A 25,740-nucleotide genomic window follows, 5' to 3' on the forward strand; every position below is an offset into this window, starting at 1 on the left:
AAGATGAAGTGGCAAAGTCTTAAGTTTAAAGAGTAAAAAACATTGAGATGAATTATATGATTATGGACAAGAAATTAACTGAGAAAATTTTTGGGTGGAGTAGGGAAAAGTAGCAGTGGAGGGTAAGATGGATAAGCATCTAGATGGTATTTTAGTTGTCTTTATGTAGCTTCTACAACACCTAATTCTTTAAAAGATATTTGATAAAATCAGGAGATCAAAAAAATTGATGCTATAAAGAAAGGTTGTGGTTTGCTAGTCTCTTGTAATGGGATATGCATGGTATCTAAGAAAGTTACCGAACTCCACAAAACGTTGGGACTGTTTTAAGCTCTGACAGTACAGTAAGGAAAGGTTTCTGATTACCAAAAAAACTGTCAAAATTTTAAAACATTTTTACCTCAGTTATTGATCAGTCAGGAATAATAATTGTACCTTCTTCATGTGGTCACTGTGAAGACTAAACAGCAGGCCCTTATGCAGAGCAAGAAAGCAAAGCAATTAATAAAAATTGTTTTCTATATCCAGTATTTTATTTATATTCCATGTGAATACTTGCCTCCTAAAAATATAGATTAAGTATTCAGGATTTTTTAATTCTAGGATCTTAATTTCGTTTTTTATAAAACTATTGTCAAATGTGTCAGAGAAAATAAAATGCATACCATTTGCTGGTACTGAAATGAAATTTAAAGAAAAATACTCATAGGGTTATTTTTGTGATTTAAATACTATCTTACATGACTCACATATGATTTTTTCTTATGAGTTTTTAGGGCTATCCATGAAATGTGTTCATTTTGTAACATATTTTGGAAGCAAGCTGCTGAACTCAGAATAGTTAAAGAGAAAAATTTATTAAAAATTAGAATTGCCTAAAAGTTTAACAGTAACTTTACTTATTGCTGTATCTTTTTTCTTAAAGAATATCTAACTCACAGTTAGGGTCAAAAAAAAAAGTCACTGACTTCTTCGTGTCTATATTTGTTATTTATTAATAAAGATTTAAGTTTTTCTAAATTAGGAACTTAAAGCATATCCTTATCCAACCACAAAAACAGTAGGTGCTTATTTTTAAAAAAAGTTTGTGTTGGACTGGTTTAGGTTAAAGGCAGTTTTTTTTCTCATAGGTAAAAAAAAATTTACCCGTATTGCTTCTTAAATCCAACTTTAGTTTTAAAAATAAAGTATATAGGAGAAGCTGGTTTATTTTTTGATTTATTGTAAATATTAAAAGTTACTTTCTTGAAATGGTACACTGACAGGTTTGATGTTTCCTGACACTATGATTATTTAAAGCAAACTGCTTTTGAAAATTTTATCCAGAAAAGAAAAATAGGAACTTTCCACAGTTGAAAATAGTTTTTCAAAAAAGTTGTGAGGAAAAAAGAAATGGGTCAGCTTCAAATTAAAACTACAAACTTAAGTAGTTTTATAAAATATTGAAAACTACCTAGAATTATATGCATAGGCATTTAATCAATAAAAGGGACAGTACTGGAACTTAAATATGATAGGACTTATGTACAATAAATAAATGTTTTAGTGCAAACAGTGCAGAAAATTTTGTCAAAGATCAGAGCAATCATTTTAGTCTGTACAAAATCAGTTTCAGTTCTGTATACAATCAATATGGTATATCTGTGGATTTAGCCACTGTTGATGAAATGTCAATTTGCAAGTCAAAAATATAAAACAATGTGCTTAGTTTTGTGTCCCATTCCTGTCTTGGCAGTTCATGTTTTCAGGAAGATCTGGAAAGAAAAGAATCAAAATCTAAGATTTAATTTTAGATGACAAACTTTAATCTCTGTATATCTCCTCCAATTGAGAGATATCTCTAAAAAGATACATCAGGTACTTGAGGTGAGGTAAGGATTCTAGTATGTTCACATAAATAAGCAATTCAGTGTCCACTTTTTTTTCAAGCTGTACAGATTGCAAATCTATCAAAAATCAGCCCCCTTATGATTTGGAAAACAAGACATAAAACAAGTCAGTGCTGGCACTAATGTTAAGTACAAGGGGCAGATGACTATGAGCTAGAGAGAGAACGCTTGTCACCTTCTGAGCAGCTGATTGGGCAGAGGCCCACATGACACCAATCTCCAGGCCTTACTGATTGAGCAAGAATAGCAAGCTCACCCATACAGTGAAGTTAAGATGCCTGCATCCCAGGGAAGGCCTGAGTTAAGAGTCCTGGATCTGCTCTCAATTCTCGCTTCCTGCTGGTGTGCACCCAGGGACCAACAGACGATAGCTTATGTATTTGGATCCCTGGTATCTGACTCCAGCTTTTGCAGAACCTAGCTCTGTTATTGCAGGCATTTGGAGGAACAAATTAATGATAAGAGCTTTCTATCTCTCAAGTAAACAAAATAATTTTTAAAGGCATTTTATAAAGGTAAAAGGAAGAACACAATATGTAAGACAACATAAGGGAAGATGGAAAATTAAATTTGATGATCTGGAATATGTTAGATTACAGGAATCATAAAAACCAGAGAGACATTTGGAATTGACGCTGTCATTACTGGGAGCTTAGGGACTCATATGTTCTGCAGCACAGAAATTCTATCATGGAAGTATTTTAAAAACATCAATCTGTCAATGCCTGTACAAGGGAAACCCTTTATAAAGGCAGGGTACTGGCAGGAAGTTATTGAAATAATCCTAGTATGGGATGGAAAAGACACAGACTTGAAATTCATTTTACAGGAATAAATGTTGAATCAGATTATTGAGAAATATGCCAATTCTCCTGCTGAGAAAGAACTTGCAAATCTACATAAGGATCTATCAGATGTTGAAAAAACACTTAATGGATTGGTGTTGTAGTACATCAGGTTAATCCCCAACCTGTGACACTGGCATTTGACATGAGAACCGAGTTCTAGTCCCAGTCACTCCACTCCTAATCCAGTTGCCTGCAGGCTGAGAAAGTAGCAGAAGATGGCTTGAACTTGGCCTTTGCCACCCACATAGGCTCCTGGTTCCTGGACCACCGATGGAGCCATTTGGGGAGTGAACCATCAGAGGGAAGATCTTGCTCTCTGTCTTGCCCTTTCTGTCTAACTCTGCCGTCAAATAAACTAATTTAAAAAATTAGTTTAAGTCAATATCAAAATCCAAATATCCAAAAGATTGCTACTGGTTATATGGTTATTTAAATGTAGAATATATAATATAAAGCATTATATATGTTACACAGAACAATAATTATGACTAAATAGCCTTGGGACTCAAACTCGAAATACAATTTACCTATAGAGGAGCATGAAATTGGCTGTGCATTGCTATCACCTGTTGAAGTTTCTCTTCTTTGGCTCTTCTACAGTGGCAAATCTACAAAATAAATTGTTTAAAATATCAGTTACTTCTCCAGATGTGCCTATTACTTCCTATATTATGAGTGAATTTCAAGAATCTTTTAAGATATCTTTTGCCTAAACTTCCAGAATATAAAACATATTCTGATTTTTGATGTCTAACCTCAAATATTTGCATTTTTAAAATAGTGAAGTAATTCCTGCTGTTAATCAAGAAGATTAACAAAAACTTCAAAGCAGAGCTATATAGTATTAAAGAATAATGGGTCAGAAATCAGTGCCTTTAATGCTAAAACCATAGGCAAGTCACTAGCACTCTGAACTTCCATTTTCTCTCATGAAAAATGACAGGGGCTTGTGTTGTGACGAAGCAGGTTAAGCTTCCACCTGCCATGCCAGTATCCCATTTGAGTGCTGGTTCTTATCCTAGTTCTTCCACATCCAATACAGCTCCCTGCTAATGCTCCAGGAAAGCTGTAGAATATGACCCAAGTTCTTGGGTCCATGTTACTGTGTCACCCACATGAGAGACTAGAATGGAGTCAGCCTGGCCTAGCCCCAGCCAATGAAGCCATCTGGGGAGTGAACCAACGGATGGAAGATCATTTTCTCTTTGTCTCTCCCTGTAATTCTGCCTTTTGAATAAATAAATCTGAGGGAGGGGGAAAAAAAATCTGTTCCACCTGCCTTACCAAGATAATACATAAGGTATATTAACAAAAGATTACCTTTAAAATGTTGTCTTCCAGAGCGTTTAGGTAAATATTTAATATTTATTAAGGGGACCTTATTAAATGGCTAAGCAGATTTTTTTCTTTAAATATAATGGGAAAATCAGAACAGAAGCTGTACATAGATGTTAATATTTTAAATATTTTAATCTCTCTAGATTATTATCTCTTTAAACAACCTGTAAAACAGGCTACTCAGGAGTATATTACAACTATTAATACTAGAATTAAGCTGATTACCAGCTTTTCTAGAGAATGATACAGGAGCCGACGCTTGGTATAGTGGGTAAAGCCAGTGCCTGCCATGCCAGCATCCCATATGGGCACTGGGTTGAGTCTCAGCTACTCCACTTCCAATCCAGCTCCCTGTTAATGTGCCTGGAAAGGCAGTAGAAGATGGCCCAAGTACTTGGGCCCCTGCACCCAGGGAGGAGACCTGGAAGAAGCTCCTCACTCTGGCCCTTAAACCCATCTGGGGAGTGAACCAACAGATAGAAGATCTCTTTCTCTCTCTGCCTCTCTGTAACTATACTTTTCAAATAAATAAACCTTTTTAAAAAAATCATACAGAAACTATAGCATCTGAACCAGAACTATTATTTGATTCATCTGTTTGTGTAATCAGAATGAGCAGATTTAAAGTTACAGTAGGATATTGCTGTCAAGCTCAATTGAGGCAGTTCAGATTCCTCTCATAGCTCTAAAAACTGTAGTTCAATAATGTGCTAAAGTTCTTATGAGTAGGCTTAAGCAATTTGGTATTACAGTGTCACTTGTCCTCAACTGAAGAGTATTACATACTGTTCTCTTTTCCATGAAGCTACTGAGAAAATCATCTATTTCAGTTTTTCCCTCCAAGAAATCTTCAGCAATATTATCAGATTCTTCTTCAGCTTCATGTGCAGCTACTTTCAATCTTGCCTGAAGGGCACTTGCACTACAGCTCTAAAAAAGAAAATCAAGCACGACATTAGTTTATGATGCTCCTTAGAGGGAAACAAATGAGGTAGAGCCAAGAAGCAATTCACTGTATGACTGAGATAACCTCTTTTTTGAGGAGATCTTCTACCCACATTCTCAACATTTGGATGTAGGAGCAGGTACCTAACACAAAAGAAACCAATCCACTGGCTGCTGAAAACCTGAGAAAAACGACTGCCCTCTCCTGGGAATTTTGCAATTAGATCATTGTGGTAGGCACCCTCAAGTTAACCACCTTAAGATTCCCAACCTGGCACTGTTGTCCTTGGGGAATCCCCTCCTTTGAGTGTAGGCTGCACCTAGGGACTGCTAATGCACAAAATATGGTCAACGTGACAGAATTAAACTTAAAAAAAGACTTGTAAACACAAAACACTGCTGAGAGAAATTACAGATGTAAATAAGTGGAAAGGCATCTGTGTTGGCCAGCACCATGGCTCAATAGGCTAATCCTCCGCCTAGTGGCGCCGACACAGCGGGTTCTAGTCCCCGTCGGGGCGCCAGATTCTGTCCCGGTTGCTCCTCTTCCAGGCCAGCTCTCTGCTATGGCCCGGGAGTGCAGTGGAGGATGGCCCAAGTGCTTGGGCCCTGCACCCCATAGGAGACCAGGAGAAGCACCTGGCTCCTGCCTTTGGATCAGCGCAGTGCGCCGGCCGCTGCGGCCATTGGAGGGTGAACCAACAGCAAAAAGGGAAGACCTTTCTCTCTGTCTCTCTCTCACTGTCCACTCTGTCAAAAAAAAAAAAAAATTAAAAAAGGCATCTGTGTTCACACATTGGATGATTAAATATTATTAAGATGAAAATACTGGGGCCAACTTCAGATCAGCGCGGTGCGCCAGCCGCAGCACACTGGCCGCAGCAGCCATTGGGGGGGTTAACCAACAGCAAAAGGAAGACCTTTCTCTGTCTCTCTGTCTCTCTCTCTCTGTCCACTCTGCCTGTCAAAAATAAATAAATAAATACTGGGGCCAGTGTTGTGGCACAGTCAGTAAAACCGCTGCCTGTGATACTGGCATCCCATATGGGCACTTGTCTGTGTCCCAGTTGCTCCACTTCAGCTGCAACTGCCTACTAATGGCCTAGGAAAAGCAGCAGAGGATGATCCAAGTATTGGAGCCCCTGCCATCCACTTGGGAGATCTAGATGAAGCTCCTGGCTTTGGCCTGGCCCAGTGCTGGCCATTATGGCCATGTGGAGAGTGAACCGGCTGATGAAAAATCTCACTCTCTCTATAACCTTTGACTTTCAAAATAAACAGATGCATCTTTAAAAAAAAAAAATAACAATACTAAGTGATCTACAGATTCAATGCAATTCAAAATCTAAATAGCAAAACCCTTCCTAAAATGTATAAGGGGATTTCAAGAGACCTCGAATAGGCAGAATAATTTTTGAAAAAGGACAAAGTTAAATGATTCATATTTGCTGATTTGAACACTTGGTATAAAGACACAATAATCAAAATAGTGTAGTTCTAGCAAAGAACATTTGGACTAGCAGAATAAGGAGCCCAGAAATAAATCCTTACACACACATGTTCAAATGATTTTTCAGTCAAAGTGTTAAGTTCATCCACTGGGGAAAGGAGTCTGTTCAACAAATGACACTAGAAAAACTGGAAATCCACATGGAAAAGAATAAAGTTGGATCCTCACCTTACCTCATTTACAGTAACTTACTCAAAGTAGACAAAAAACTTAATTGTCAGAACTACTTTTAATAATGCTCATTTTGATTACTATGGGGTGATATCTCACTGTGACACATAATCATATAGAAATGCACCATTTTCTTACCATCCTTGTCAAAACTGGTTATCTGTATTTACAAATTTGGTTCATGCCAATGTTTTTTCTTGCTTTTTAAAAAATTATGGAAGTTAGCATATTTTCAAATGCTTCTATTTATTCCTTCAATATTAACTGAGTACCTACTATGTGCCAAACTGAGTACCTACTATATGCCAAGCACTGGACCAAGTGTTGGTTATACAGTGGAGAATAAAACACAGGTTCCTGCACACATTAAAGCAATTACACAAATTTATTTTTGAACTCAGCAGTCTGTTGCACATACCTGTTTCTTTTTTGAAAAAACTACAATCCCATTTTAAATAATGAGGTTTTATAGTATATTTTGATACTGGGAAAGGGAGGTCTTCCTCATTTTTTATTTTTGTTTCCTAACCACTTCTACTTAGTTTTTCCAGGTGCAATTTAGAAAAACTTCATTTTAGATTAAAAAAGGTTTGGGGCCAGTATTGTGGCACAACAGGTAAAGCCACCGTCTGACGCTGGCAACCCATATGGGCACTAGTTTCCGCCTGCTCCACTTCTGATCCAAGTCCCTATTTATGACTTGGGAAAAGTAGTGGAAGATAGCCCAAGGGTGTGGGCCCCTGCCATGTACATGGGAGACCAAGATGAAATTCCTGGCTTCAGCCTGGCCCAACTCTGGCTGTTTTGACCATCTGGGGGAGTAAACTAGCAGACAGAAGATCTCTGTTTAAAATAAACAAACATTTTAAAAAAAGATTCTTGAGATTGCAATAAAAACTATCAAATTTATATTATTTTCAAAAAAGGGGCTGGCACTGTGACATAGTAGGTTAAGCCTCTGCCTGCGGCACGAGTATCCCATATGGGCACGGGCTCCAGTCCCGGCTGCTCCACTTCTGATCCAGCTCCCTGATAACGGCCTGGGAAAGCAGTGGAAGATGGGTGGGTCCCTCCACCTGCCTGGGAGACCTGGAAGCAGCTCCTGGCTCCTGGTTTCGGATTGGACCAGCTCCGGCCTTTGCAGCTATTTGGAGAGTGAACCAGCAGATGGAAGACCTTTCTCTCTGTCTCTCCCTCTCTCTCTCTCTGAAACTCTGCCTCCCAAATAAGTAAACCTTTAAAAAGAATGAAGTCTTTATAATACTGTGTCTTTCATTCCATGAATATTTTATGTGTCTGTAAACAGCCTTAGAAAATAGAAAACTTAGATCTTGGGGCCTAGCATTGTGGCATAGCAGGTTAAGCCTCCACATGTAACACTGGCATCTGATATGGGATGCCCCACTTCCAATCTAGCTCCCTACTAATGTGCCTGGGAAAGCAACAGAAGATGGCCCAATTTTGCAATTATGGTAGGCACCCCCAAGATGAGCCCTTTAAGATTCTCAACCTGGCACTGTTATCCTTGGGGAATCCCCTCCCTTGAGTGTAGGCTGGACCTAGGGACTAAGTTCTAATGCACAAAATATGGCCAAAGTGACAGAATTAAATAGGTAAAGAGACTTGTACACTTAAAAACAAAACACTGCTGAAAGAAATTATAGATGTAAATAAGTAGAAAGGTGTCTGTGTTCAAGCACTGGAATCCTGTATCCATGCAGGAGACTCTGCCAGGCCTAGTTCTGAACACTGTGGCCATTTGGAGAGTGAACCAGCAGATGGAAGATCTGTCTCTCCTCCCCTTCTCTGTAACTCTGCCATTCAAATAAATTTAAAGAAAAAAGAAAACTTGGATCTTTTTATATGTCATTCAGTAGAGTTTCCTAAATTACTTCATCAGATTAATGTCTTAAGTATTTTACAATTTCATTACTGTTTTTTAACCTATTTCATTTTGTCGTAGTAATTGCTGGAACACAGGAAAATATTTCTCAGTTCTATAGGATCATTATATTATTTTTGGCAAACTTCAATACTTTTTTTAGTTTTTATTTTTCTTGCTTGTGGTCAGAACCTCAATCAGATTTTTTTGTTGGAAAGTCAGAGAGTTAGAGGGAGAAAGAGGGAAGAGAAAATCTTCCATCCGTTGGATCACTCTCCACATGGCCTCAACAGCTGGGCCAGGCTGAAGCCAGGAGTTTCTTCTGGGTCTCCCACGGTGCAGAGGTTGCTTTTCTAGGCACATTAGTAGGGTGTTGGATGGGAAGTGGAGCAGCTGGTCTCAGGCTGGCACCCATATGGGATGCTGGGGTCACAGACAGCAGCTTTACCCACTATAACACAATGCTGGCACCAGTGTATTGCCCTCTTATTCCCAACATTAATGGGATCCTGGAAATGGTTAGCCATTCTGTATATTTGCAGCCAGTATCTAATTAATATTCTTTATCAAATAAAGAATTTCTAATTTTGGTTTACTAAGAGTTTGTATAAGGAATGTTGACTATGGTCAAAAATTTCTTCAACCTGTACTAAGCTCTGTTGCCTACTTAATAGTATTGATTCCATGAGAGAGGACTGTTTAGGTTTGATTCCTAGTATTTTCTATTTATATGACTTAAAAGGGGTTATGTAATCTCCCTGTACTTTACTTTCCTCATCTGTAAAATGGAAAAAAGGTTAACAGGACCTACCTCATAGGGGTTGGAGTAATAACAGCCCAGTTTATATAAATAGCTTGAGTGTAGAACAAGACACATTAATTCTCCAGTGTTAGCTATTATTATTTCCTTTATTCTAAAGGACAATCATTATCTGAACTTCATTATAAATGTTTACTCTATTTCTTTTATGTTTTATTATATTGTACTTTTTTCATCCAAAAAGTATTTATTATTTATTTCAAAAGCAGAGCAATAGAAACAGTGAAACAGATAGATCTACCATCTATTTTTCCTCAAACTGCCACAACAGCCAGGTCTGGATGAGGCTGAACTCAAACCAGAAACTCCATGCAGGTCCCCAAAATGGTTGGTGGTGACTCAATTACTTGGGCCATTCTCTGCTGCCTTCCCAGGCACATAAGCAGGAAGCTGGATCAGAAGTGGAGCAGCTAATCCTCCACCTGCGGCGCTGCCACCCCGGGTTCTAGTCCCGGCTGGGGTGCCGGTTCTGTCCCAGATCTGCCTGGCTGCTCCTCTTCCAGTCCAGCTCTTTGCTGTGGCCCGGGAAGGCAGTGGAGGATGGCCCCAGTGCTTTGGCCCTGCACCCGCATAGGAGACCAGGAGGAAGCACCTGGCTCCTAGCTTTGGATCGGCGCAGTGTGCCGGCCGTAGCAGCCATTGTGGAGGTGAACCAACAGAAGGAAGACCTTTCTCTCTCTGTCTCTGTCTCTTGCTCTCACTGTCTAACTCTGCCTGTCAAAATAAATGAATGAATGAAAGAATGAATGAAGTGAAGCAGCTAGGATTCAAATTGACACTCCAATATGGGATGCTGGCATCACAAACAGCATCTTAACCATCTGCCACAATACCAGCCCCTATTAAATTGGTTTTACATTTCAAAATTCCAGATTTTAAAGGATATGGAATATTGTTTACTATAATGTTGCCTATTGGTATGAGATATAAATATTACATCCTCCATTCTCCTTTTAAAGATTTGTTCTTTTGGCAATGAATTTTATAAAATACTTTGATTTTTCATATAACTCATTTTCCAGCATAAAACCTATTTGGAGTAATTTGTGATTTTCAATTTTTAACTTTTTGGAAACAGATATGCTCTGAGCACAAATAATTTATAATGCCTCATGACTAAGAGCTGTTTATCAAGTTAATTGTTGCAGCACACTGGTTTAAGCTGCTGTCTCAGATGCCAGCATCCTTTATCAGAGGCACCAGTTCAAGTTCCAGATGTTTTGCTTCCAATCTAGCTCTAGCTCCCTGCCTGAGAAGGCAGCAAAAGATGGCCCAAGTGTTTGTGCCCCTGCACCACATGAGAAACCCAGATGGAGTTCTTTGTTCCTGCCCTCAGCCTGGTCCAGCTCCAGCTCCAGCTGTTGTGAGCATTTGGGGAGTGAACCAAAGGATGAAAGACCTCTTTCTTTCTCTCTTCCCCTCTGCCTTTCAAATAAATAAATCTTTAAAAACAAAAATAAAAGAGCCATTCATCTCCATTTACAGTTATGCCTTATACAGTCAGATACCTAATAGTTTTAGTTAGCAATGAAAGAATGTGGCTCATACACATTAAAATAAAACATTGTTATGGGAAAGGAAAAGCACCCAATGATCTTACCTCACTAAGTTCATGCTGTCTTTGCATCTTCTTTTCAAAAGTAGATTTCATTTGTGTAAGCAATTCATACTAAAAGAGAAAATCACATGCTGTTTGTTCTACAATTAATTACATAAATTTCTTCAAGATGATAACTAACTCACCTTCTCTAAAACAGTTTGCCTTTTGGCTTCCAAGCTGGGCTCCAAAAGGAGATTTTTTCCTGCAAGATAAGTCTCTGGTTTATTTCTAGGCAAAGATCTCATTTTTCTCAGGAAATCTGGGGAGAAATAAGGGAAGACATACTTGCTAGTTCCTCAATACTTTTTACTAAGTCATCCTTGTCGTTAATAATTTGTTTTAGTTGAGGCAAAGTCAGAAACTGTTCTAGTAAGATCTCCTCTTGTTCATTCATATCTGTTAGTTGAGACACACTAGAAAGACAAAATTTTAAAAATGTTAGTGAATATCAGCCATCTCAGTTTTCCTCCATGATGGTAAACATTAAGAAGTTTTCCATTTTATTTGGTTGATAGGATTCTAAATATTTAAAGATATCAAAGTTTATATAAACACATAAGAAGGATAAATATTTATCTTTTCTGATCACAATGGATGAAGCTGAAAAAAAAAAAAAAAAAAAAGAGGAAACAAACACATGGAGACTGAACAACATGTGCCTGAATGAACAGTGGGTCACAGAAGAAATAAAATTCCTTGAAATGAATGAAAATGTAAACACAACATATCAAAACTTATGGGATATGGCTAAAGCCGTGTTAAGAGTAAACTTTATAGCAATTAATTACCTACATTAAAAAATTGGAAAGGATCCAAATTAATGATCTAACAATGCAGCTCTAGGATATAGGGGAAAAAAGGAACCAAACCTCCAATTAAGATTAAGGAAATAATAAAAATTTAGAAGTAAACAAATTCAAATCAAAAACTATACTAAAGATCAGTGAATGAAGAGCTGTTTTTGAAAAAAAAAAAAAAAAAAAAACAAAATTGATCAACTATTGGCCTAACAAAAAGGGGTTGGAGGAGGGAGTGGAATAAACAAAATCAGAGATGCAAAATGAAATGTTCTGACACCACAGAAGCAGAAATAATAATTAGGAATTATTACAAACAGCTATTTACCAACAAATCGGAAAATCTAGAAGAAATGGGTAGATTTCTGAATGGCTATCATCCAAAAATCAAAGAATTACAAAGGCTAGTGAGGAAGTGGGGAAAAGGGTGCCCTAATACACCGTTGGTGGGAATGTAAATTGGTACACCCATATGGAAGACACTATGGGGATTCCCTGGGAATCTGAAAATAGACCATAGTCATTCCACTCCTGGGAATATTCCCAAAGGAAATGAAATCAGTGTACAAAAAAGTTAAATGCATCTCATGTTTATAGCAGATCAATTCAAAAAAGCTAAGATCTGAAATCAACCTAGATGTCTATCAACTGATGAATGGATAAAGAAACTGGTATACAGACAAAACAGAATACTTAGCCATAAAAAATAATAAAATCCTGACATTTGCAACAAAACATATGCAACTGGAGACCATTATACTGACTGAAGTGAGCCAAAATGAAAAAGAAAAGTATCGTATTTTATTTATGGGAGTTAATATATAAAGAAGGATAAAAATTGTGTTGAAGTCAGATCATTTTGTATATAAATATTTCTTCACTAAATCTTACCATGTAAAAGACAAAGTACTCATTTCACATGTTAAAAGAAATGGAGAAGAGGGGAATAGTGAAGACTCTTGGAGTACTAATAGTGCTTTGTTTCTAATTTAGGTGTTAACTACTAGAGTAATTTGATGAAAAAAAAAAAAAAACCCTCATTGATCTGTATACCTAAGTGCATTTCCTGACATATATATTTCAAAAAATGTTGAAAAAATAAAAATTTAAAAAGGAGAAGACCCAAATCAATAAAATTAGAGAAAAAAAGGAAATATAACAATAGATTCCATAGAAATAAAAAGAATCATCAGAAATTACTACAAAGAGCTGTATGACAACAAACCAGGAAACCTAGAATGTATAGAGATCCATAACCAAGATGCAAATTTAATCAGTAATGAAGACCCTCCCAACAAAGAAAAGCCCAAGACCAAATGGCTTCACTGCTGAATATTACCAGACATTTAAAGGAGAACTCCAATTCTTCTCAAACTATTCAGAACAATTGAAAAAGAGGGAATCCTCCCAAATTCTATGAAGCTAGCATCACCTTAATTCCTAAACCTAAAAAAGAAGCAACAGAGAAAAAGAACTACAGCCCAATTTCCCTGATGAACATATACGCAATAATTCTGAACAAAATACTAGCCAATTGAATCCAACACACATCAGAAAGATCATTCATCCAGATCAAGGGATTTATCCCTGGTTTGCAGGTATGGTTCAACATTCACAAAATCAATGTGATATATCACATTAACAGACTACAGAACAAAAAACATATGATTATGCAGAGAAAGCATTTGATAAAATCCAGAACCCTTTCATGATGAAAATGCCAAGCAAATTGGATATAGAAGGAACATTCCTCAACACAATCAAGGCAATCTATGACAAACCCATGGCCAGTGTTCTACTGAATGGGGAAAAGATGGAAGCATTCCCACTGAGATCCGGTACCAGACAAGGATGTCCACTCTCACAATTGCTATCAATATAGTCCTGGGTTTTTAGCCACAACCATTAGGCAAGGAAAAGAAAACAAAGGGATATAAATTGGGAGGGAGGAAGTCAAACTATCTCTATTTGCAGATAACATAATTCTAAATGTAGGGGATCCAAAAGACTCCAATAAGAGATTATTGGAACTCATAGAAGAGTTTAGTAAAGTTGCAGGATATAAAGTCAATACACAAAATTCAACAGCCTTTGTATACAAAGACAATGCCAATGCTGAGACAGCTTACAAGATCGATCCCACTCACAATAGCTACAAAAAAAAGAAAAAGCCCAAAACCTTGGAATAAATTTAACCAAGGATGTTGATCAAAGATCTCTACAATGAGAATAACAAAATACTCAAGAGAGAAAAAGAAGATACAGAAAAAAATGGAAACATCTTCCACTTTCATGGACTAAAAGAATCAATATCATCAAAATGTCCATTCTTCCAAAAGCAATCTACAGATTCAATGTGAAACCAATTAAAATACCAAAGAAATTCTACTCAGATCCAGAAAAAATGATGCTGGAATTCATATGAAGGCACAGGAGACCCCGATTAGCTAAAGCAATCTCATACAACAAAAACAAACCTGGAAGCATTTGTGTGTGTGTGTGCGTGCGCTTTGAAACCTTTACTTAGTAGAGTTGATCTTCTGTGTACAGTTAATTGAAAATGAATGGAGAATGGGACTGGGAAGGGGAGAGGGAGGAAAAAGAGGGGTAAGAGGAGGGGTGGGATGGAGGGTACTATAGGAAGACTAACTATATTCCTAAAATTGTACTTATGAAATTTGTATTTCTCAAATTAAAAAAAAAAAAAACAGATACATTCAAGTCAATGTGGGAAATTCTAGAGAACAAATAACCAATTTCTTCAATAAATGCATAATATATATTAAATATAACGCTTGAAATATGAGTGTTTTTATGTATGTGCACATGTAACAATGGGGAAAATATTTCATGACCAAAAAAAATTTAAGATAGCAAGTATCCAAATCCAATAGATGTGCCTTGTTTTGAATCTTGATCCCAACCACCAAGAAAAAGATTTGACACTAGAGATATATTAAATAATTCATAATTTAATGTTTATGTATGATGAGGATGTTGATTAGGGCTATAATAAGAAAAAAATGAGAAAAACCAGGAAAGAGGAAGAATGAAAGGAAGAAAGGAAGGGAGGGAGGGAAATACAACACTATGGAGTTGTTATGAACATTAACCCTAAACATGCATGTGGCATACTGTAAACATCTCTTACAATTTAATTATTAGCAAAAAAAAAAAAAAGCATTTCCTAAAACTGACAGTTAAGGATTGGGTCAAATTTAAAAAATCTGAATTGTAAAATCTGTTATGGATATGTGGTTGTACATCTCTGGTGGATATAACCTAAAAATAAAAAGAACTGCAAAAAAATATTTCTTACTTGCATTCAACAGTCTTAATAATAGTAACCTTATTAGTACTATAAATCCCCAAGGGGATAAAAAGAACGCAGGTTTTCCCTAAACTCAATGGCCACAAAATCCTTTTCATGGGGCATCTTAGGGGAGCAGTGTTCAGTGAATAACTCTATCGTGCACTTAAACATTAAAAATTTATCCACCAAAAATTCAAATAAAATGTTGGCTTTATAATACCTGGCTAATACTTTAGGATAGATTTCATCTACTTCTCTATATACAAAGTTTATTGACTAAAGATCTGAAATAGGCCAAGATACATTTTGAAATGATCAAGAATAATATATTTAGAAATCATTTTTTTAAATGTAAGCCATATGAGAGAAATAACACTATTATCTTGATAACTATTATATCATTTCTAGAAGCTACAAAAATCCTTGGGTATATACTAGTCACTCAATAAATACAACCTGTAAGACTTAAAACTGGTTTATAAAATTTTTCCACTTATGATAACCACACTATGAGATTTGTGAATATTTTAAAAATCTTTTTATTTAATGTAGACATCAAATGATCTGGCTTATACTTATAAATAAAACAGACAATGATACCAACTTTACTCTCCAGGCTTTTACCTTAGTTCTGAGAGTTCAGGAAATGCTTCAGGGACTTCTGGCATCTTGTAACCAAAACCATTCTGGCTTATCTGAAGAAGAGTTTTAAATGGCATTAAATTTCAGCCATCTCTTTGGTGCTGTTGTTTGCTTTTAAAAGTCATTTTTAAAATACTATATCCCATGCTGCTTTCATTGCTATATCTTCATGTTTACCACACTTCACATTGTCTATATTTTTTCCTTTTATTATCAACCTATTTTTTTGCAGTGCAACTTTGTACATATAGGGCTGTTTTTCTTGGGGCAGGGGGCAATGAGAGCTGCGTATATACCTATGTTAGCTCTCTTTCTTAGATGACTGTATAAATCTCTTATGTGTATCTGTGACAGGTATGGAAAACTATCTGTGGATTTCAGTGATATATACAAATAGCATATTTCTCCTAAGAGAAAAGCATTGTTTAGAATAACAATAATTTGGCAGTAATCTAAACTGTTACATATCTAAGTTTAATGAGACTTTAGAGTTGATGAGAAACAGAGTCAACTGTTTGAATGTATATGACTTTTTGCACTCAGGCACCCTTGAAAAGTTCTCTTTTAATTGTTTATACTAATTGTAACATGCTCAAAGCCTTTTTTTTTTAACTTTTATTTAATGAATATAAATTTCCAAAGTACGATTTATGGATTACAATGGCTTCCCTCCCATACCGTCCCTCCACCCACAACCCTCCCCTTTCCCACTCCCTCTCCCCTTCCATTCACATTAAGATTCATTTTTGATTATCTTAATATACAGAAGATCAGCTTAGTATACATTAAGTAAGGATTTCAAAGTTTGCTCCCAAAATAATAGATGATTTTTTTTAAATGATGATGAAATCAGATCAGACCTATTGTCATGTTTAATCCCAGTGAGAGTCAAGTTGGGAATTGATAATTTCTTTTTTTTTTTTTTTTTACAGAGGATCAGTTTAGTATGCATTAAGTAAAGATTTCAACAGTTTGCACCCCCATAGAAACACAAAGTGAAATATATTGTTTGAGTACTCGTTATAGCATTAAATCTCAATGCACAGCACATTAAGGACAGAGATCCTACATGAGGAGTAAGTGCACAGTGACTCCTGTTGTTGACTTTACCAATTGACACTCCTGTCTATGGCATCAGTAATCTCCCTATGCTCCAGTCATGAGTTTCCAAGGCTATGGAAGCCCTCTGAGTTCTCCGATTCTTATCTTGTTTAGACAAGGTCATAGTCAAAGTGAAAGTTCCCTCCTCCCTTCAGAGAAAGGTACCTCCCTCTTTGAAGACCTGTTCTTTCCGCTGGGATCTCACTCACAGAGATCTTTTGCCAGAGTGTCTTGTCAAAGCCTTTATTAACACAATTAGAAAAGTTCTGGATAAAGAAAGTCCACTTGGGACTATACTCTAAATGATTACAAATTCTGAAACTAGTAATGTTGGCTAAAATAAGGTTTTAGAATACAACTACACTATTTGAGTATTACTCTGAATGATAATCACAGTGAGTTAAAATTAAAGATTTCAAAATCCCTTCAAATATTATGTGCACATATATTAGTCTGTCCTACTGTAACATCCCACATGGCAACAGTTAGTAGCTAAAGAAGATCCAAGGTTTTTGAACCAGTGGGTTAACTGAAGACATTAGCATGCTATAGTAAAACCTCTACAATCTGACACTTGCTTCTTCTATATGACCATGTCTTGTGTTTTCACTTATATTTTTTTAAGATTTTTTTATTTATTATTTGAGAGGTAGAGTTACAGATAGTGAGAGGGAGATACAAAAAGAAAGGTCTTTCTTCCATTGGTTCACTCCCGAAATGGCCGCAATGGCTGGAGCTGCGCTGATCCGAAGCCAGGAGCCAGGTGCTTCCTCCTGGTCTCCCATGCTGGTGCAGGGGCCCAAAGACTTGGGCCATCTTCTACTGCTTTCCCAGGCCATAGCAGAGAGCTGGATTGGAAGAGGGGCAGCCAGGACTAGAACCGGCACCCATATGGGATGCTGGTGCCGCAGGTGGAGGATTAACCTACTGCGCCACAGCGCAAGCCCCCCTCACTTATACTCTATTATAGGTAGCTTCACAAAACTGTCATTAGAGGTTAAAAATATAGAATCGGTCCAGCTTCCCAGAAATGCCATGAGAGGCAAGAGGTGATGGCACTAGTATTTGTGTTCCTGCCACCCACAAAAGAGACCCAGACTGAATTCTCAGCTCTGGCTTCAGCCTAGCCCATTCCTGCATGTTGCAAGCACTGAGAGTAAACCAGTGGATGGGAGAGCTCTCTGTCAAATAAATAAAAACAAACATGGGCCAGTGTTCAGGTGCAGTGCAGTGGGTTAAGCCGCAGTCCTGCATCCCATTTGGTTGGCATGTTGAGTCCTGGCTGTTCTCCTTCTGATCCAGCTCCCTGCTGAGGTGCCTGGGAAAGCAGTGGAGGATTGCCCCACTCCTTGATTCCTGCACACACATGAGAGACCTGGATGGAGTTTTAAGCTCCTTGCTTTGGCCTGGCCCAGCCTCGGGCTATTGTAGCCACTTGGGGAGTGAACCAGCAGATGTAAGATCCCTGTTTTTCCCTGTCTCTGTAATTCTGCCTTTCAAATAAATAAATCTTCTAAATAAATAAACAGAAAGTTTAAAAAACAAACACAGGATTGGGCATGCTGTTTGGCTTAGCAATGCAAATATTGGTTAAGACACCTCAGTCCCATTAGAGTGACTGAGTTGGATTCCTGATTCTGGCTACTGATTCTAGCTTCCTGCCAGTGCAGATCCTGGGAGGCAGCTGTGAAGGCTCAAGTAGTTGGGTTCCTGCCCACCCATGTGGGAGATCTAGACTGAATTCTCAGCTCCCTTGGTCCCCTGGCCATTATGGCCATTTGCAGAGTGGACCAGTAGACAGGGAAGCTCTCTTTCTGTTTAATTCTCTCCCAAATAAATATATAATTAAAAACAAACAAAAACCCAGATATTTTGTAAAGTCTGTTCATTGAGTGTCAAGGGTATACAACACAGATAACTGAAGATACCAACCGGTGTAGAAGTGTCTGCTGTAGGAACAGGTAATGGCAGATTTGAAAGGATGCCAAATGAAGGTGCGGCAGGTTTGGCTGTTGTATAACTTGTTGTTGAAGAAGAAACGGTGTCAGCAACAGATAAAGAAGAAATATTCCTGTTGGCTTCTTGTGGAGGATATGAAGGAAGAAATGGAAAACCCTGAGAAGAATAAGGAGGCATTCCGCTTGGGTTACTGTACAGGCTATGGGAAAAAAAAAAAAAAAAAAAAAAGAATTGTTACATTTTAGGAGTAAATATGTAAAATTATTCTTGAATTGTTCTGAATAACATTAATTTTTTTAAAAGATTTATTTATTTGAAAGGCAAAGTGACAGAGAGGAAGACAAAGAGAGATCATCCATCCCAAAGGGCCACTTCCCAAAGGGCTACAGCTGGGGTAGGGCCAGAATGAAGCTAGGAGCCAGGTACTCTAACCATGTCTCCCATGGGTAGCAGGGGCCCAGGCACTTGGGCCATCTTCTGGTAGCTGATATGGGATATCAGTGTCACAAGTGGCAGCCTAACCCATTGTGGCACACTACATGCCCAACAACAGTCATGCTTTATAAATGGAATCTGCTTAAGGCAGGTGATACGGGATATTATAATTAAAAAGGAAATTAAATATTATATAAAGTGATAAAAATACAAAAGCTTCTTAACAGGTGGTTCCCAAGAAAAAGATAAATTCTTCAGAAAGCACACAATTCAACTCTTCAGAGTAATAGAGAATACATAGTCCATTTTTGGCACCAATTAGCATCTCATTAGCATCAATCTGTTTCTTTATAGGGGGAATGGAGAACAACATTCAATCCAGAAGCTTCATTCACGTGATAGCTGCTTAGTAGCTTTCACTACATTTGCAAAATCTAACTGATTGCTTTTCTAGACAATTTTAAAAAGAAAACCACATATACAAATGACCTGCTAAAAATGTTAAAACAGATTTACATAAACATGCTTTTACATTAGAATAGCACAGCCCTGGGACTAAATCAGAAAATAATGTAGCAGACATTTATTTTTGCAAGATAAAATATTTTATATTTACCCTTTTCTTCCCCTTTATAAAAGTTCTGACAGGCTCAGATTATAAACACATTAGAATATTTAAATCTTAAAAGCAGAGAGGGGCCAGTGCTGTGGCGCAGCGGGTTAAAGCCCTGGCCTGAAGTGCTGGCATCCCATATGGGCGCTGGTTCTAGTACCAGCTGCTCCACTTCTGATACAGCTCTCTGCTATGGCCTGGGATAGCCAAAGAAGATGGCCCAAGTCTTTGGGCCCCTGCACCCATGTGGGGGACCCGGAAGAAACTCCTGGCTCCTGGCTGCGGATCGGCGCAGCTCCGGCCGTTGTGGCCTTCTTTTGAGTGAACCAGTGGATGGAAGACTTCCCTCTGTCTCTACCTCTCTCTGTAATTCTGCCTTTCAAATAACTAAAATATTTTTTTTTCAACAGGCAGAGTTAGACAGTGAGAGAGAGACAGAGAGAAAGGTCTTCCTTCCATTGGTTCACCCCCAAAATGGCTGCTACGGCCGGCACACTGCGCCAATCTGAAGCCAGGAGCCAGGTGCTTCCTCCTGGTCTCCTATTCGGGTGCAGGGCTCAAGCATTTGGGCCATCCTCCACTACCTTCCCAGGCCACAGCAGAGAGCTGGACCGGAAGAGGAGCAACCGGGGACAGAACCCAGCGCCCCAACCGGGACTAGAACCCAGGGTTCCGACGCTGCAGGCAGAGGATTAGCCAAGTGAGTCACAGCGCCGGCCCTAAAATGAATCTTTAAAAAAGAAGCAGAGAGAGAATGAATCATCCAAATATCAATATTTTAATTAATACAGTAAGTTATTATGGGTCATTCACTGTCATGCAAAGGATAAAGAACTTTTGGTTATGATTTAAATATAAGATGAAATATTAAAATGTTTTACTTTGTATTGACACATTTTCCAAAGCATTATTTTATGGAAGTATTCATTATTTTATTTAATGATAAGTTAATCTGAGTAGAATATTTTGTTGTAAAGTAACATTTGTAATAGATGTTGAAATATATATTAATAACACTCAAATTTATACAGAAAAATTAACCAGCAGAAATAGGGGGAAATATGAAAAAGCAGGGTAAAGAATATTGGCACTTCCATATAGCAAAATAAATTATAAAGCTTTAGGTAGATGGGTAGGTAGGTTAATAAAACTAAATATATAATCCAGAAAAAACAAAACCACAGATAGGAATTAAGCTAAAATAGATTCTCCTGTGAAAAATAAGATGTCAGTGAACAGTGTTGAGACATCAAGAAAAAATTATATTAGGCCAGATACTCATTTACAATATATAGTATTAAAACTAGTATAAGTATAAAAACTTAACACTTCAAAAATTTAAATGTCCAGAAATATTTTAAAAGCAGTGGAAGAAATCATTTGGAAACTGCAACCTTAAACTGGGAAAGAACTTTTTATGATCCAAATGCAGAAGTCATTAGAAAAAATGATAACAAGTCCCACTATAACATTAAAAAAAATTCTACATGATATGGCCCTTTATAAGACAAATTTAATAAAACACATGAAACTCATATCACAGAGGAATAATTTCTCTAAAATAAAAATAATTGCTACAAATTGATAAAAAGACTAACCCAATAAATAAGAGGAGTATAGGACAGTATTCACAGGTTACAGAAAAGGATACAAGTATCTCTAAAGCAAGAAAAAGATGACAACTCCACTGGTAGTAATTATCAATACAACTAAAATAATACTAACATACCATTTCGTATACAAACTGGTAAAGAATTCATTTTGATAATATCTTGGCCAAGATATGGGGGAAAAGGTACAGTATAAAGAAGCAGAAACTGGTACAACTATTCTGAAGGGCAATTTTGCGGTACTTGTCAAAATGGCAAACATGTCTACCATTTACAATTTATCTGACAAATATGTATACATTGTATAAAATATTTACAATAGCACTGATGACAATGAAGAAGCAAAGTCCAGCAATAGGAGTGCTGCTAAATAAATTATAATATATCCTTAAAATGAGTAATGTGTGGTCCTAAAGAATAATGAAGAAATGTCTCATGTACTAACATGGAAAACTCTCCAAACCATACTAATTAGTGAATATGAAGCAAGAGGACAATATGATACTGTCTATATTAAGAATAGGGGAGTAAAATACTACATAAATATTTCCTTATATATGTATAAAATATCTCATTACACACACACACACACACACACATACACCCTTTCATGCCAGTGAGAAGAAAAACAAAAAAACTAAGTGGCAGGGACATTTAACTCCATATTCCTTTTTACTTTTTGGATTTTTAGTCAAATTAATAAATGCCCCACACAAAAAATTAAATTAAAAAAAAACTGTTTTTAGAAAAAGATTTACTTGAGAGGTAGAGTTAGAGAGAGAAGGAGAGACATAGAGAAAGGTCTTCCATCCACTGGTTCACTCCCCAAATGGCTGCAACAATCAGAACCGGGCCAATCTGAAGCCAGGAGCTTCTTCCAGATCTCCCATGCAGGTGCAGGGGCCCAAGCACTTGGGCTATGATATGCAATCAACCCAATGATCGTCAACTGAAGACTGGATAAATAAATTATGGGATATGTACACCATGGAGTACTACACAACAGTAAAAAAAAAAAAATCTTGTCATTTGCAACAAAACGGATGAAACTAGAAAACTTCATACTTACTGAAATAAGCAAGTCCCAAAAAGGACAAATACCATATGTTCTCCCTGATCTGTGGAAACTAATAGAGCACCTAAAAAGTAATCTATAGAAGTGCAATTGATACTTTGAGATGCAATGACTGTGAAGAACCCACATTTTGATTGTTGAGGAACAGTTTTTTTTTTCATACTATTTGTTGAACTCTTACTATAGAGTTAATCTTATTAGTATAAAGTTAATTGAAAATAGATCTTAGTAAAAAATAAGAATGGGAATAGGAGAGGGAGTATGAAGAAGGCCAAGAGTACAGGTCGGGGTACAGGTTGGAAGGCAGGTTCAGTGGGAAGACTCACTATGTTCCTAAAGCTGTATTTATATCCCTTAAATAAAAGGTTTCTGTGGCGGGGGAGGGGGGGGGGGACAATACAGCTTTCCTTTGACTGCCTGGCTCTCCTTCCGGGGACACTTGCCCTCAGAATACAACTCAACATGCTATGAGGAGCCCAGGCTATACAAAGGGCCAAGTATGGATGTATTAGCTGGTATCTTCCACCAAGATCTCAGAATTTAGTTAAGAGTATCTGTCAGACATGAGAATTAAGTAAGTCTTCAGATTATTCAACTCCCATACTTCAAGCCATGTCAGCTAATACAAAAAATGAAGCAAGGGGCCGGCACTGTGGTGCAGTGGGTTAATGCCCTGGCCTGCAGTGCTGGCATCCCATATGGGCGCCAGTTCAAGATCCCGCTGCGCCACTTCCGATCCAGCTCCCTGCTATGGCCTGGGAAAGCAGTAGAAGATGGCCCAAGTCCTGGGCCCCAGCACCCATGTGGGAGACCCGGAAGAAGCTACTGGCTCCTGCCTTCAGATTGGCACAGCTCCAGCTGTTGCAGCCAGTTGGGGAGTGTACCATCTGATGGAAGACCTCTCTCTCTCTCTCTCTCTCTGCCTCTCCTTCTCTTTCTGTGTAACTCTTTCAAATAAATAAATAAATCTTTAAAAAAAAAAGATGAAGCAAAACAAGCAACCACCACTGGTCCCAAAGCAAACTATAGGTTCAGAAAGAAAATATACATTATTACAGGGAAAACTGCTATGCATCTTCAGTAACTAGAACATATAGTTCTACTTAGTACATTACTGAAAGGTAGCCAGAAACTAGCAAATGGCCAAGAAAAAAAACAAAATAAAAAAAATAGAGAATTTAATAAAAGAAAGTATTAAAGGGATTTCCTAAGATAACAACCAAGGAAGCTACCCAGATGCAAGCTATGCAGCAGAGTATCTCATAGTGGAAGAAGAAACTGGAACATTGTCTACACAGAACAGAAAAAGAACCTAGAGATTACTTGATTGGTATTGTGGGAAAATATGGCTTAAAAGATCTCTCAGAACTGTTAAAAAGTTCTGTGCAAATTTAAGAAAACCTGGAAATTTAAGAACATGTGGAAAATTAAGATCTAAGAACACAAAACCAATGGGGAATTGAGGTTAACTATTAATTCCAGAAAAAGGTAACAGATCATATGAGAAGGGAAACATACCATAATACAGTTAATTCAGAAATGGACTATATTTAGATAGTCAAAAAAAACAAAAGCATAAAACATGGACTTATATGAAAGTCACAATATACTTTTACCGTTAAGAGGAGGAGAAAAGTGAAATGTTGTGAAAGATATTTAAATCCTTATCTATTGTAATAGAAGGTCAATAGACAATATCTAAAATCAAAGAATCAAAGAGATAGCAGTATAAGCACATTATACAGAAAGGTAAAGTTATACTAGAAAAGACAGTTGAAGGAGGACACCACCACTGCTGCTGAAAAGTGTGCATCTATTTTTCTGAAAGTGGGGATGTGGAAAACAGAGGATTGTCTTCTAATGTGACTTGTTTTTAAACCATATTTTCATTATTCTGATAATTGAAAATATATGCAAAATTTTGTTATAAAGATACTCACTATGGAAATGCTGTTGAAGTAGGAGCTAAAACTGGAGGATTCTTCCAAAACTCATCTAACAAACTCTGAATAATTTTTCCAAGATCTGAGTGCATTGTAAACTAAAAACAAAAATAAAACATGATTAAAATTACTTTCAAGAAAGATTATAAAGTCTCATTAGGATAATTTTAGATTATCCTAACGTATCCTACTTTTACAAGTCAAAGAATCAAGTGAAAAAAAAAAAAGAAGGGCATTGTGTCAACTAAAAATATTAGTAACAGACAACATAAAACGTTTTATAAAATCAGTTACAAAATCAATACTGTAAACACTTGGTAATCAGCAAAGCAGGTTAAAAGTCTATTTATACAGAGATAAACTCATATTTCACTACTTACAATAATTTGAAGGTTCACAGATAAATACTGAGGGTACACCAAAGTTACAGTCCTTCATATTAATCAATTATATCATATTGTAAGCCAGAATCTTACGTAAACACAGTGTTATCTGTTATACAGAATAAAACTTTTTTGAAAGTTAGTAATTCCAAATCTAATTTTAAATGCACTTCAGATTTCTAAACTATTCCAAAGAAAATTAATATACTTGTTTTATCACTCTGAAATTAAGTGTACCATATACATACATTGTTTACTAAAGGAGAGGTAACATATATTCCTTGTTTATCCATTAAGTGATGTCGTATTGGTGGGTAAACGCTGATCACTGGCTTTTCTTGAGGAAATTGTGGAGGAAGTAATCTGGTAAAGACAGAACAGATGAACAGTATATCATCATGATCTTAAAGTTAAAAGCACAATTTTACACTTTGATATGGATTAATTATTTAGTGATAAGTTCTCTATTATGGTTGTCGATTGCAAAGTATAAGGTCTGGCAAGATTTTATAGATAGCAGTCCAACACAGGAAAACATTCTCAATGTGAACTGCAGATCTGAACAACAGAATATTCTTTATAACATGTTCATTAATTGTTTCCAAACACAATATACCAAGCAATTCACAATCTCTATCAGGCATTTGTATCCAGTGAGTGATACTAACCCTGCTGGCTATTGATATACAGGTTCTGGCCATATAATTTTCTCTTAGTTTATCTACTTTTGAAATGCTGTCAGAAATCATTGCTTTATCCATTGTATTTCCAAACAGTAAGAGATGTAATACAAAGTACTAGGATTGAAATGATGTGACTCATCATGCCTTGGTTCTATATGGCTCCCTTCTAAATGTCCCACTTAA

The 25,740-nt window shown here is 37.0% G+C and overlaps 1 protein-coding gene across 4 annotated transcripts in view; it reads right to left on the reverse strand.

Moving 5' to 3' along the window:
• Window positions 1-511: 511 nt before the first annotated feature.
• Window positions 512-25,740, reverse strand: part of VPS37A (VPS37A subunit of ESCRT-I) — a 47,431-nt gene continuing 22,202 nt past the window's right edge. For 2 of the 4 annotated variants that reach the window (XM_089325878.1, XM_089325879.1), the window contains exons 3-12: window positions 25,123-25,237; window positions 24,489-24,589; window positions 18,789-19,014; window positions 15,738-15,808; window positions 11,289-11,416; window positions 11,147-11,205; window positions 11,004-11,072; window positions 4,862-5,005; window positions 3,265-3,345; window positions 1,203-1,754 (exon numbers count right to left, since the gene is read on the reverse strand). In XM_089325878.1, the coding sequence (XP_089182004.1) occupies window positions 3,265-3,345; window positions 4,862-5,005; window positions 11,004-11,072; window positions 11,147-11,205; window positions 11,289-11,416; window positions 15,738-15,808; window positions 18,789-19,014; window positions 24,489-24,589; window positions 25,123-25,237 (994 nt within the window). In that variant the 3' untranslated portion in view covers window positions 1,203-1,754. Of the gene's footprint in view, window positions 1,755-3,264; window positions 3,346-4,861; window positions 5,006-11,003; window positions 11,073-11,146; window positions 11,206-11,288; window positions 11,417-15,737; window positions 15,809-18,788; window positions 19,015-24,488; window positions 24,590-25,122; window positions 25,238-25,740 lie in introns of all 4 variants that reach the window. The other 2 variants (XM_051842600.3, XM_002709510.6) reach the window with 2 other exon arrangements.

Source organism: Oryctolagus cuniculus, chromosome 2, assembly GCF_051225735.1.
Source record: "Oryctolagus cuniculus isolate XC-2025 breed Fujian yellow rabbit chromosome 2, ASM5122573v1, whole genome shotgun sequence".
Classification (NCBI taxonomy): Eukaryota; Metazoa; Chordata; class Mammalia; order Lagomorpha; family Leporidae; genus Oryctolagus; species Oryctolagus cuniculus.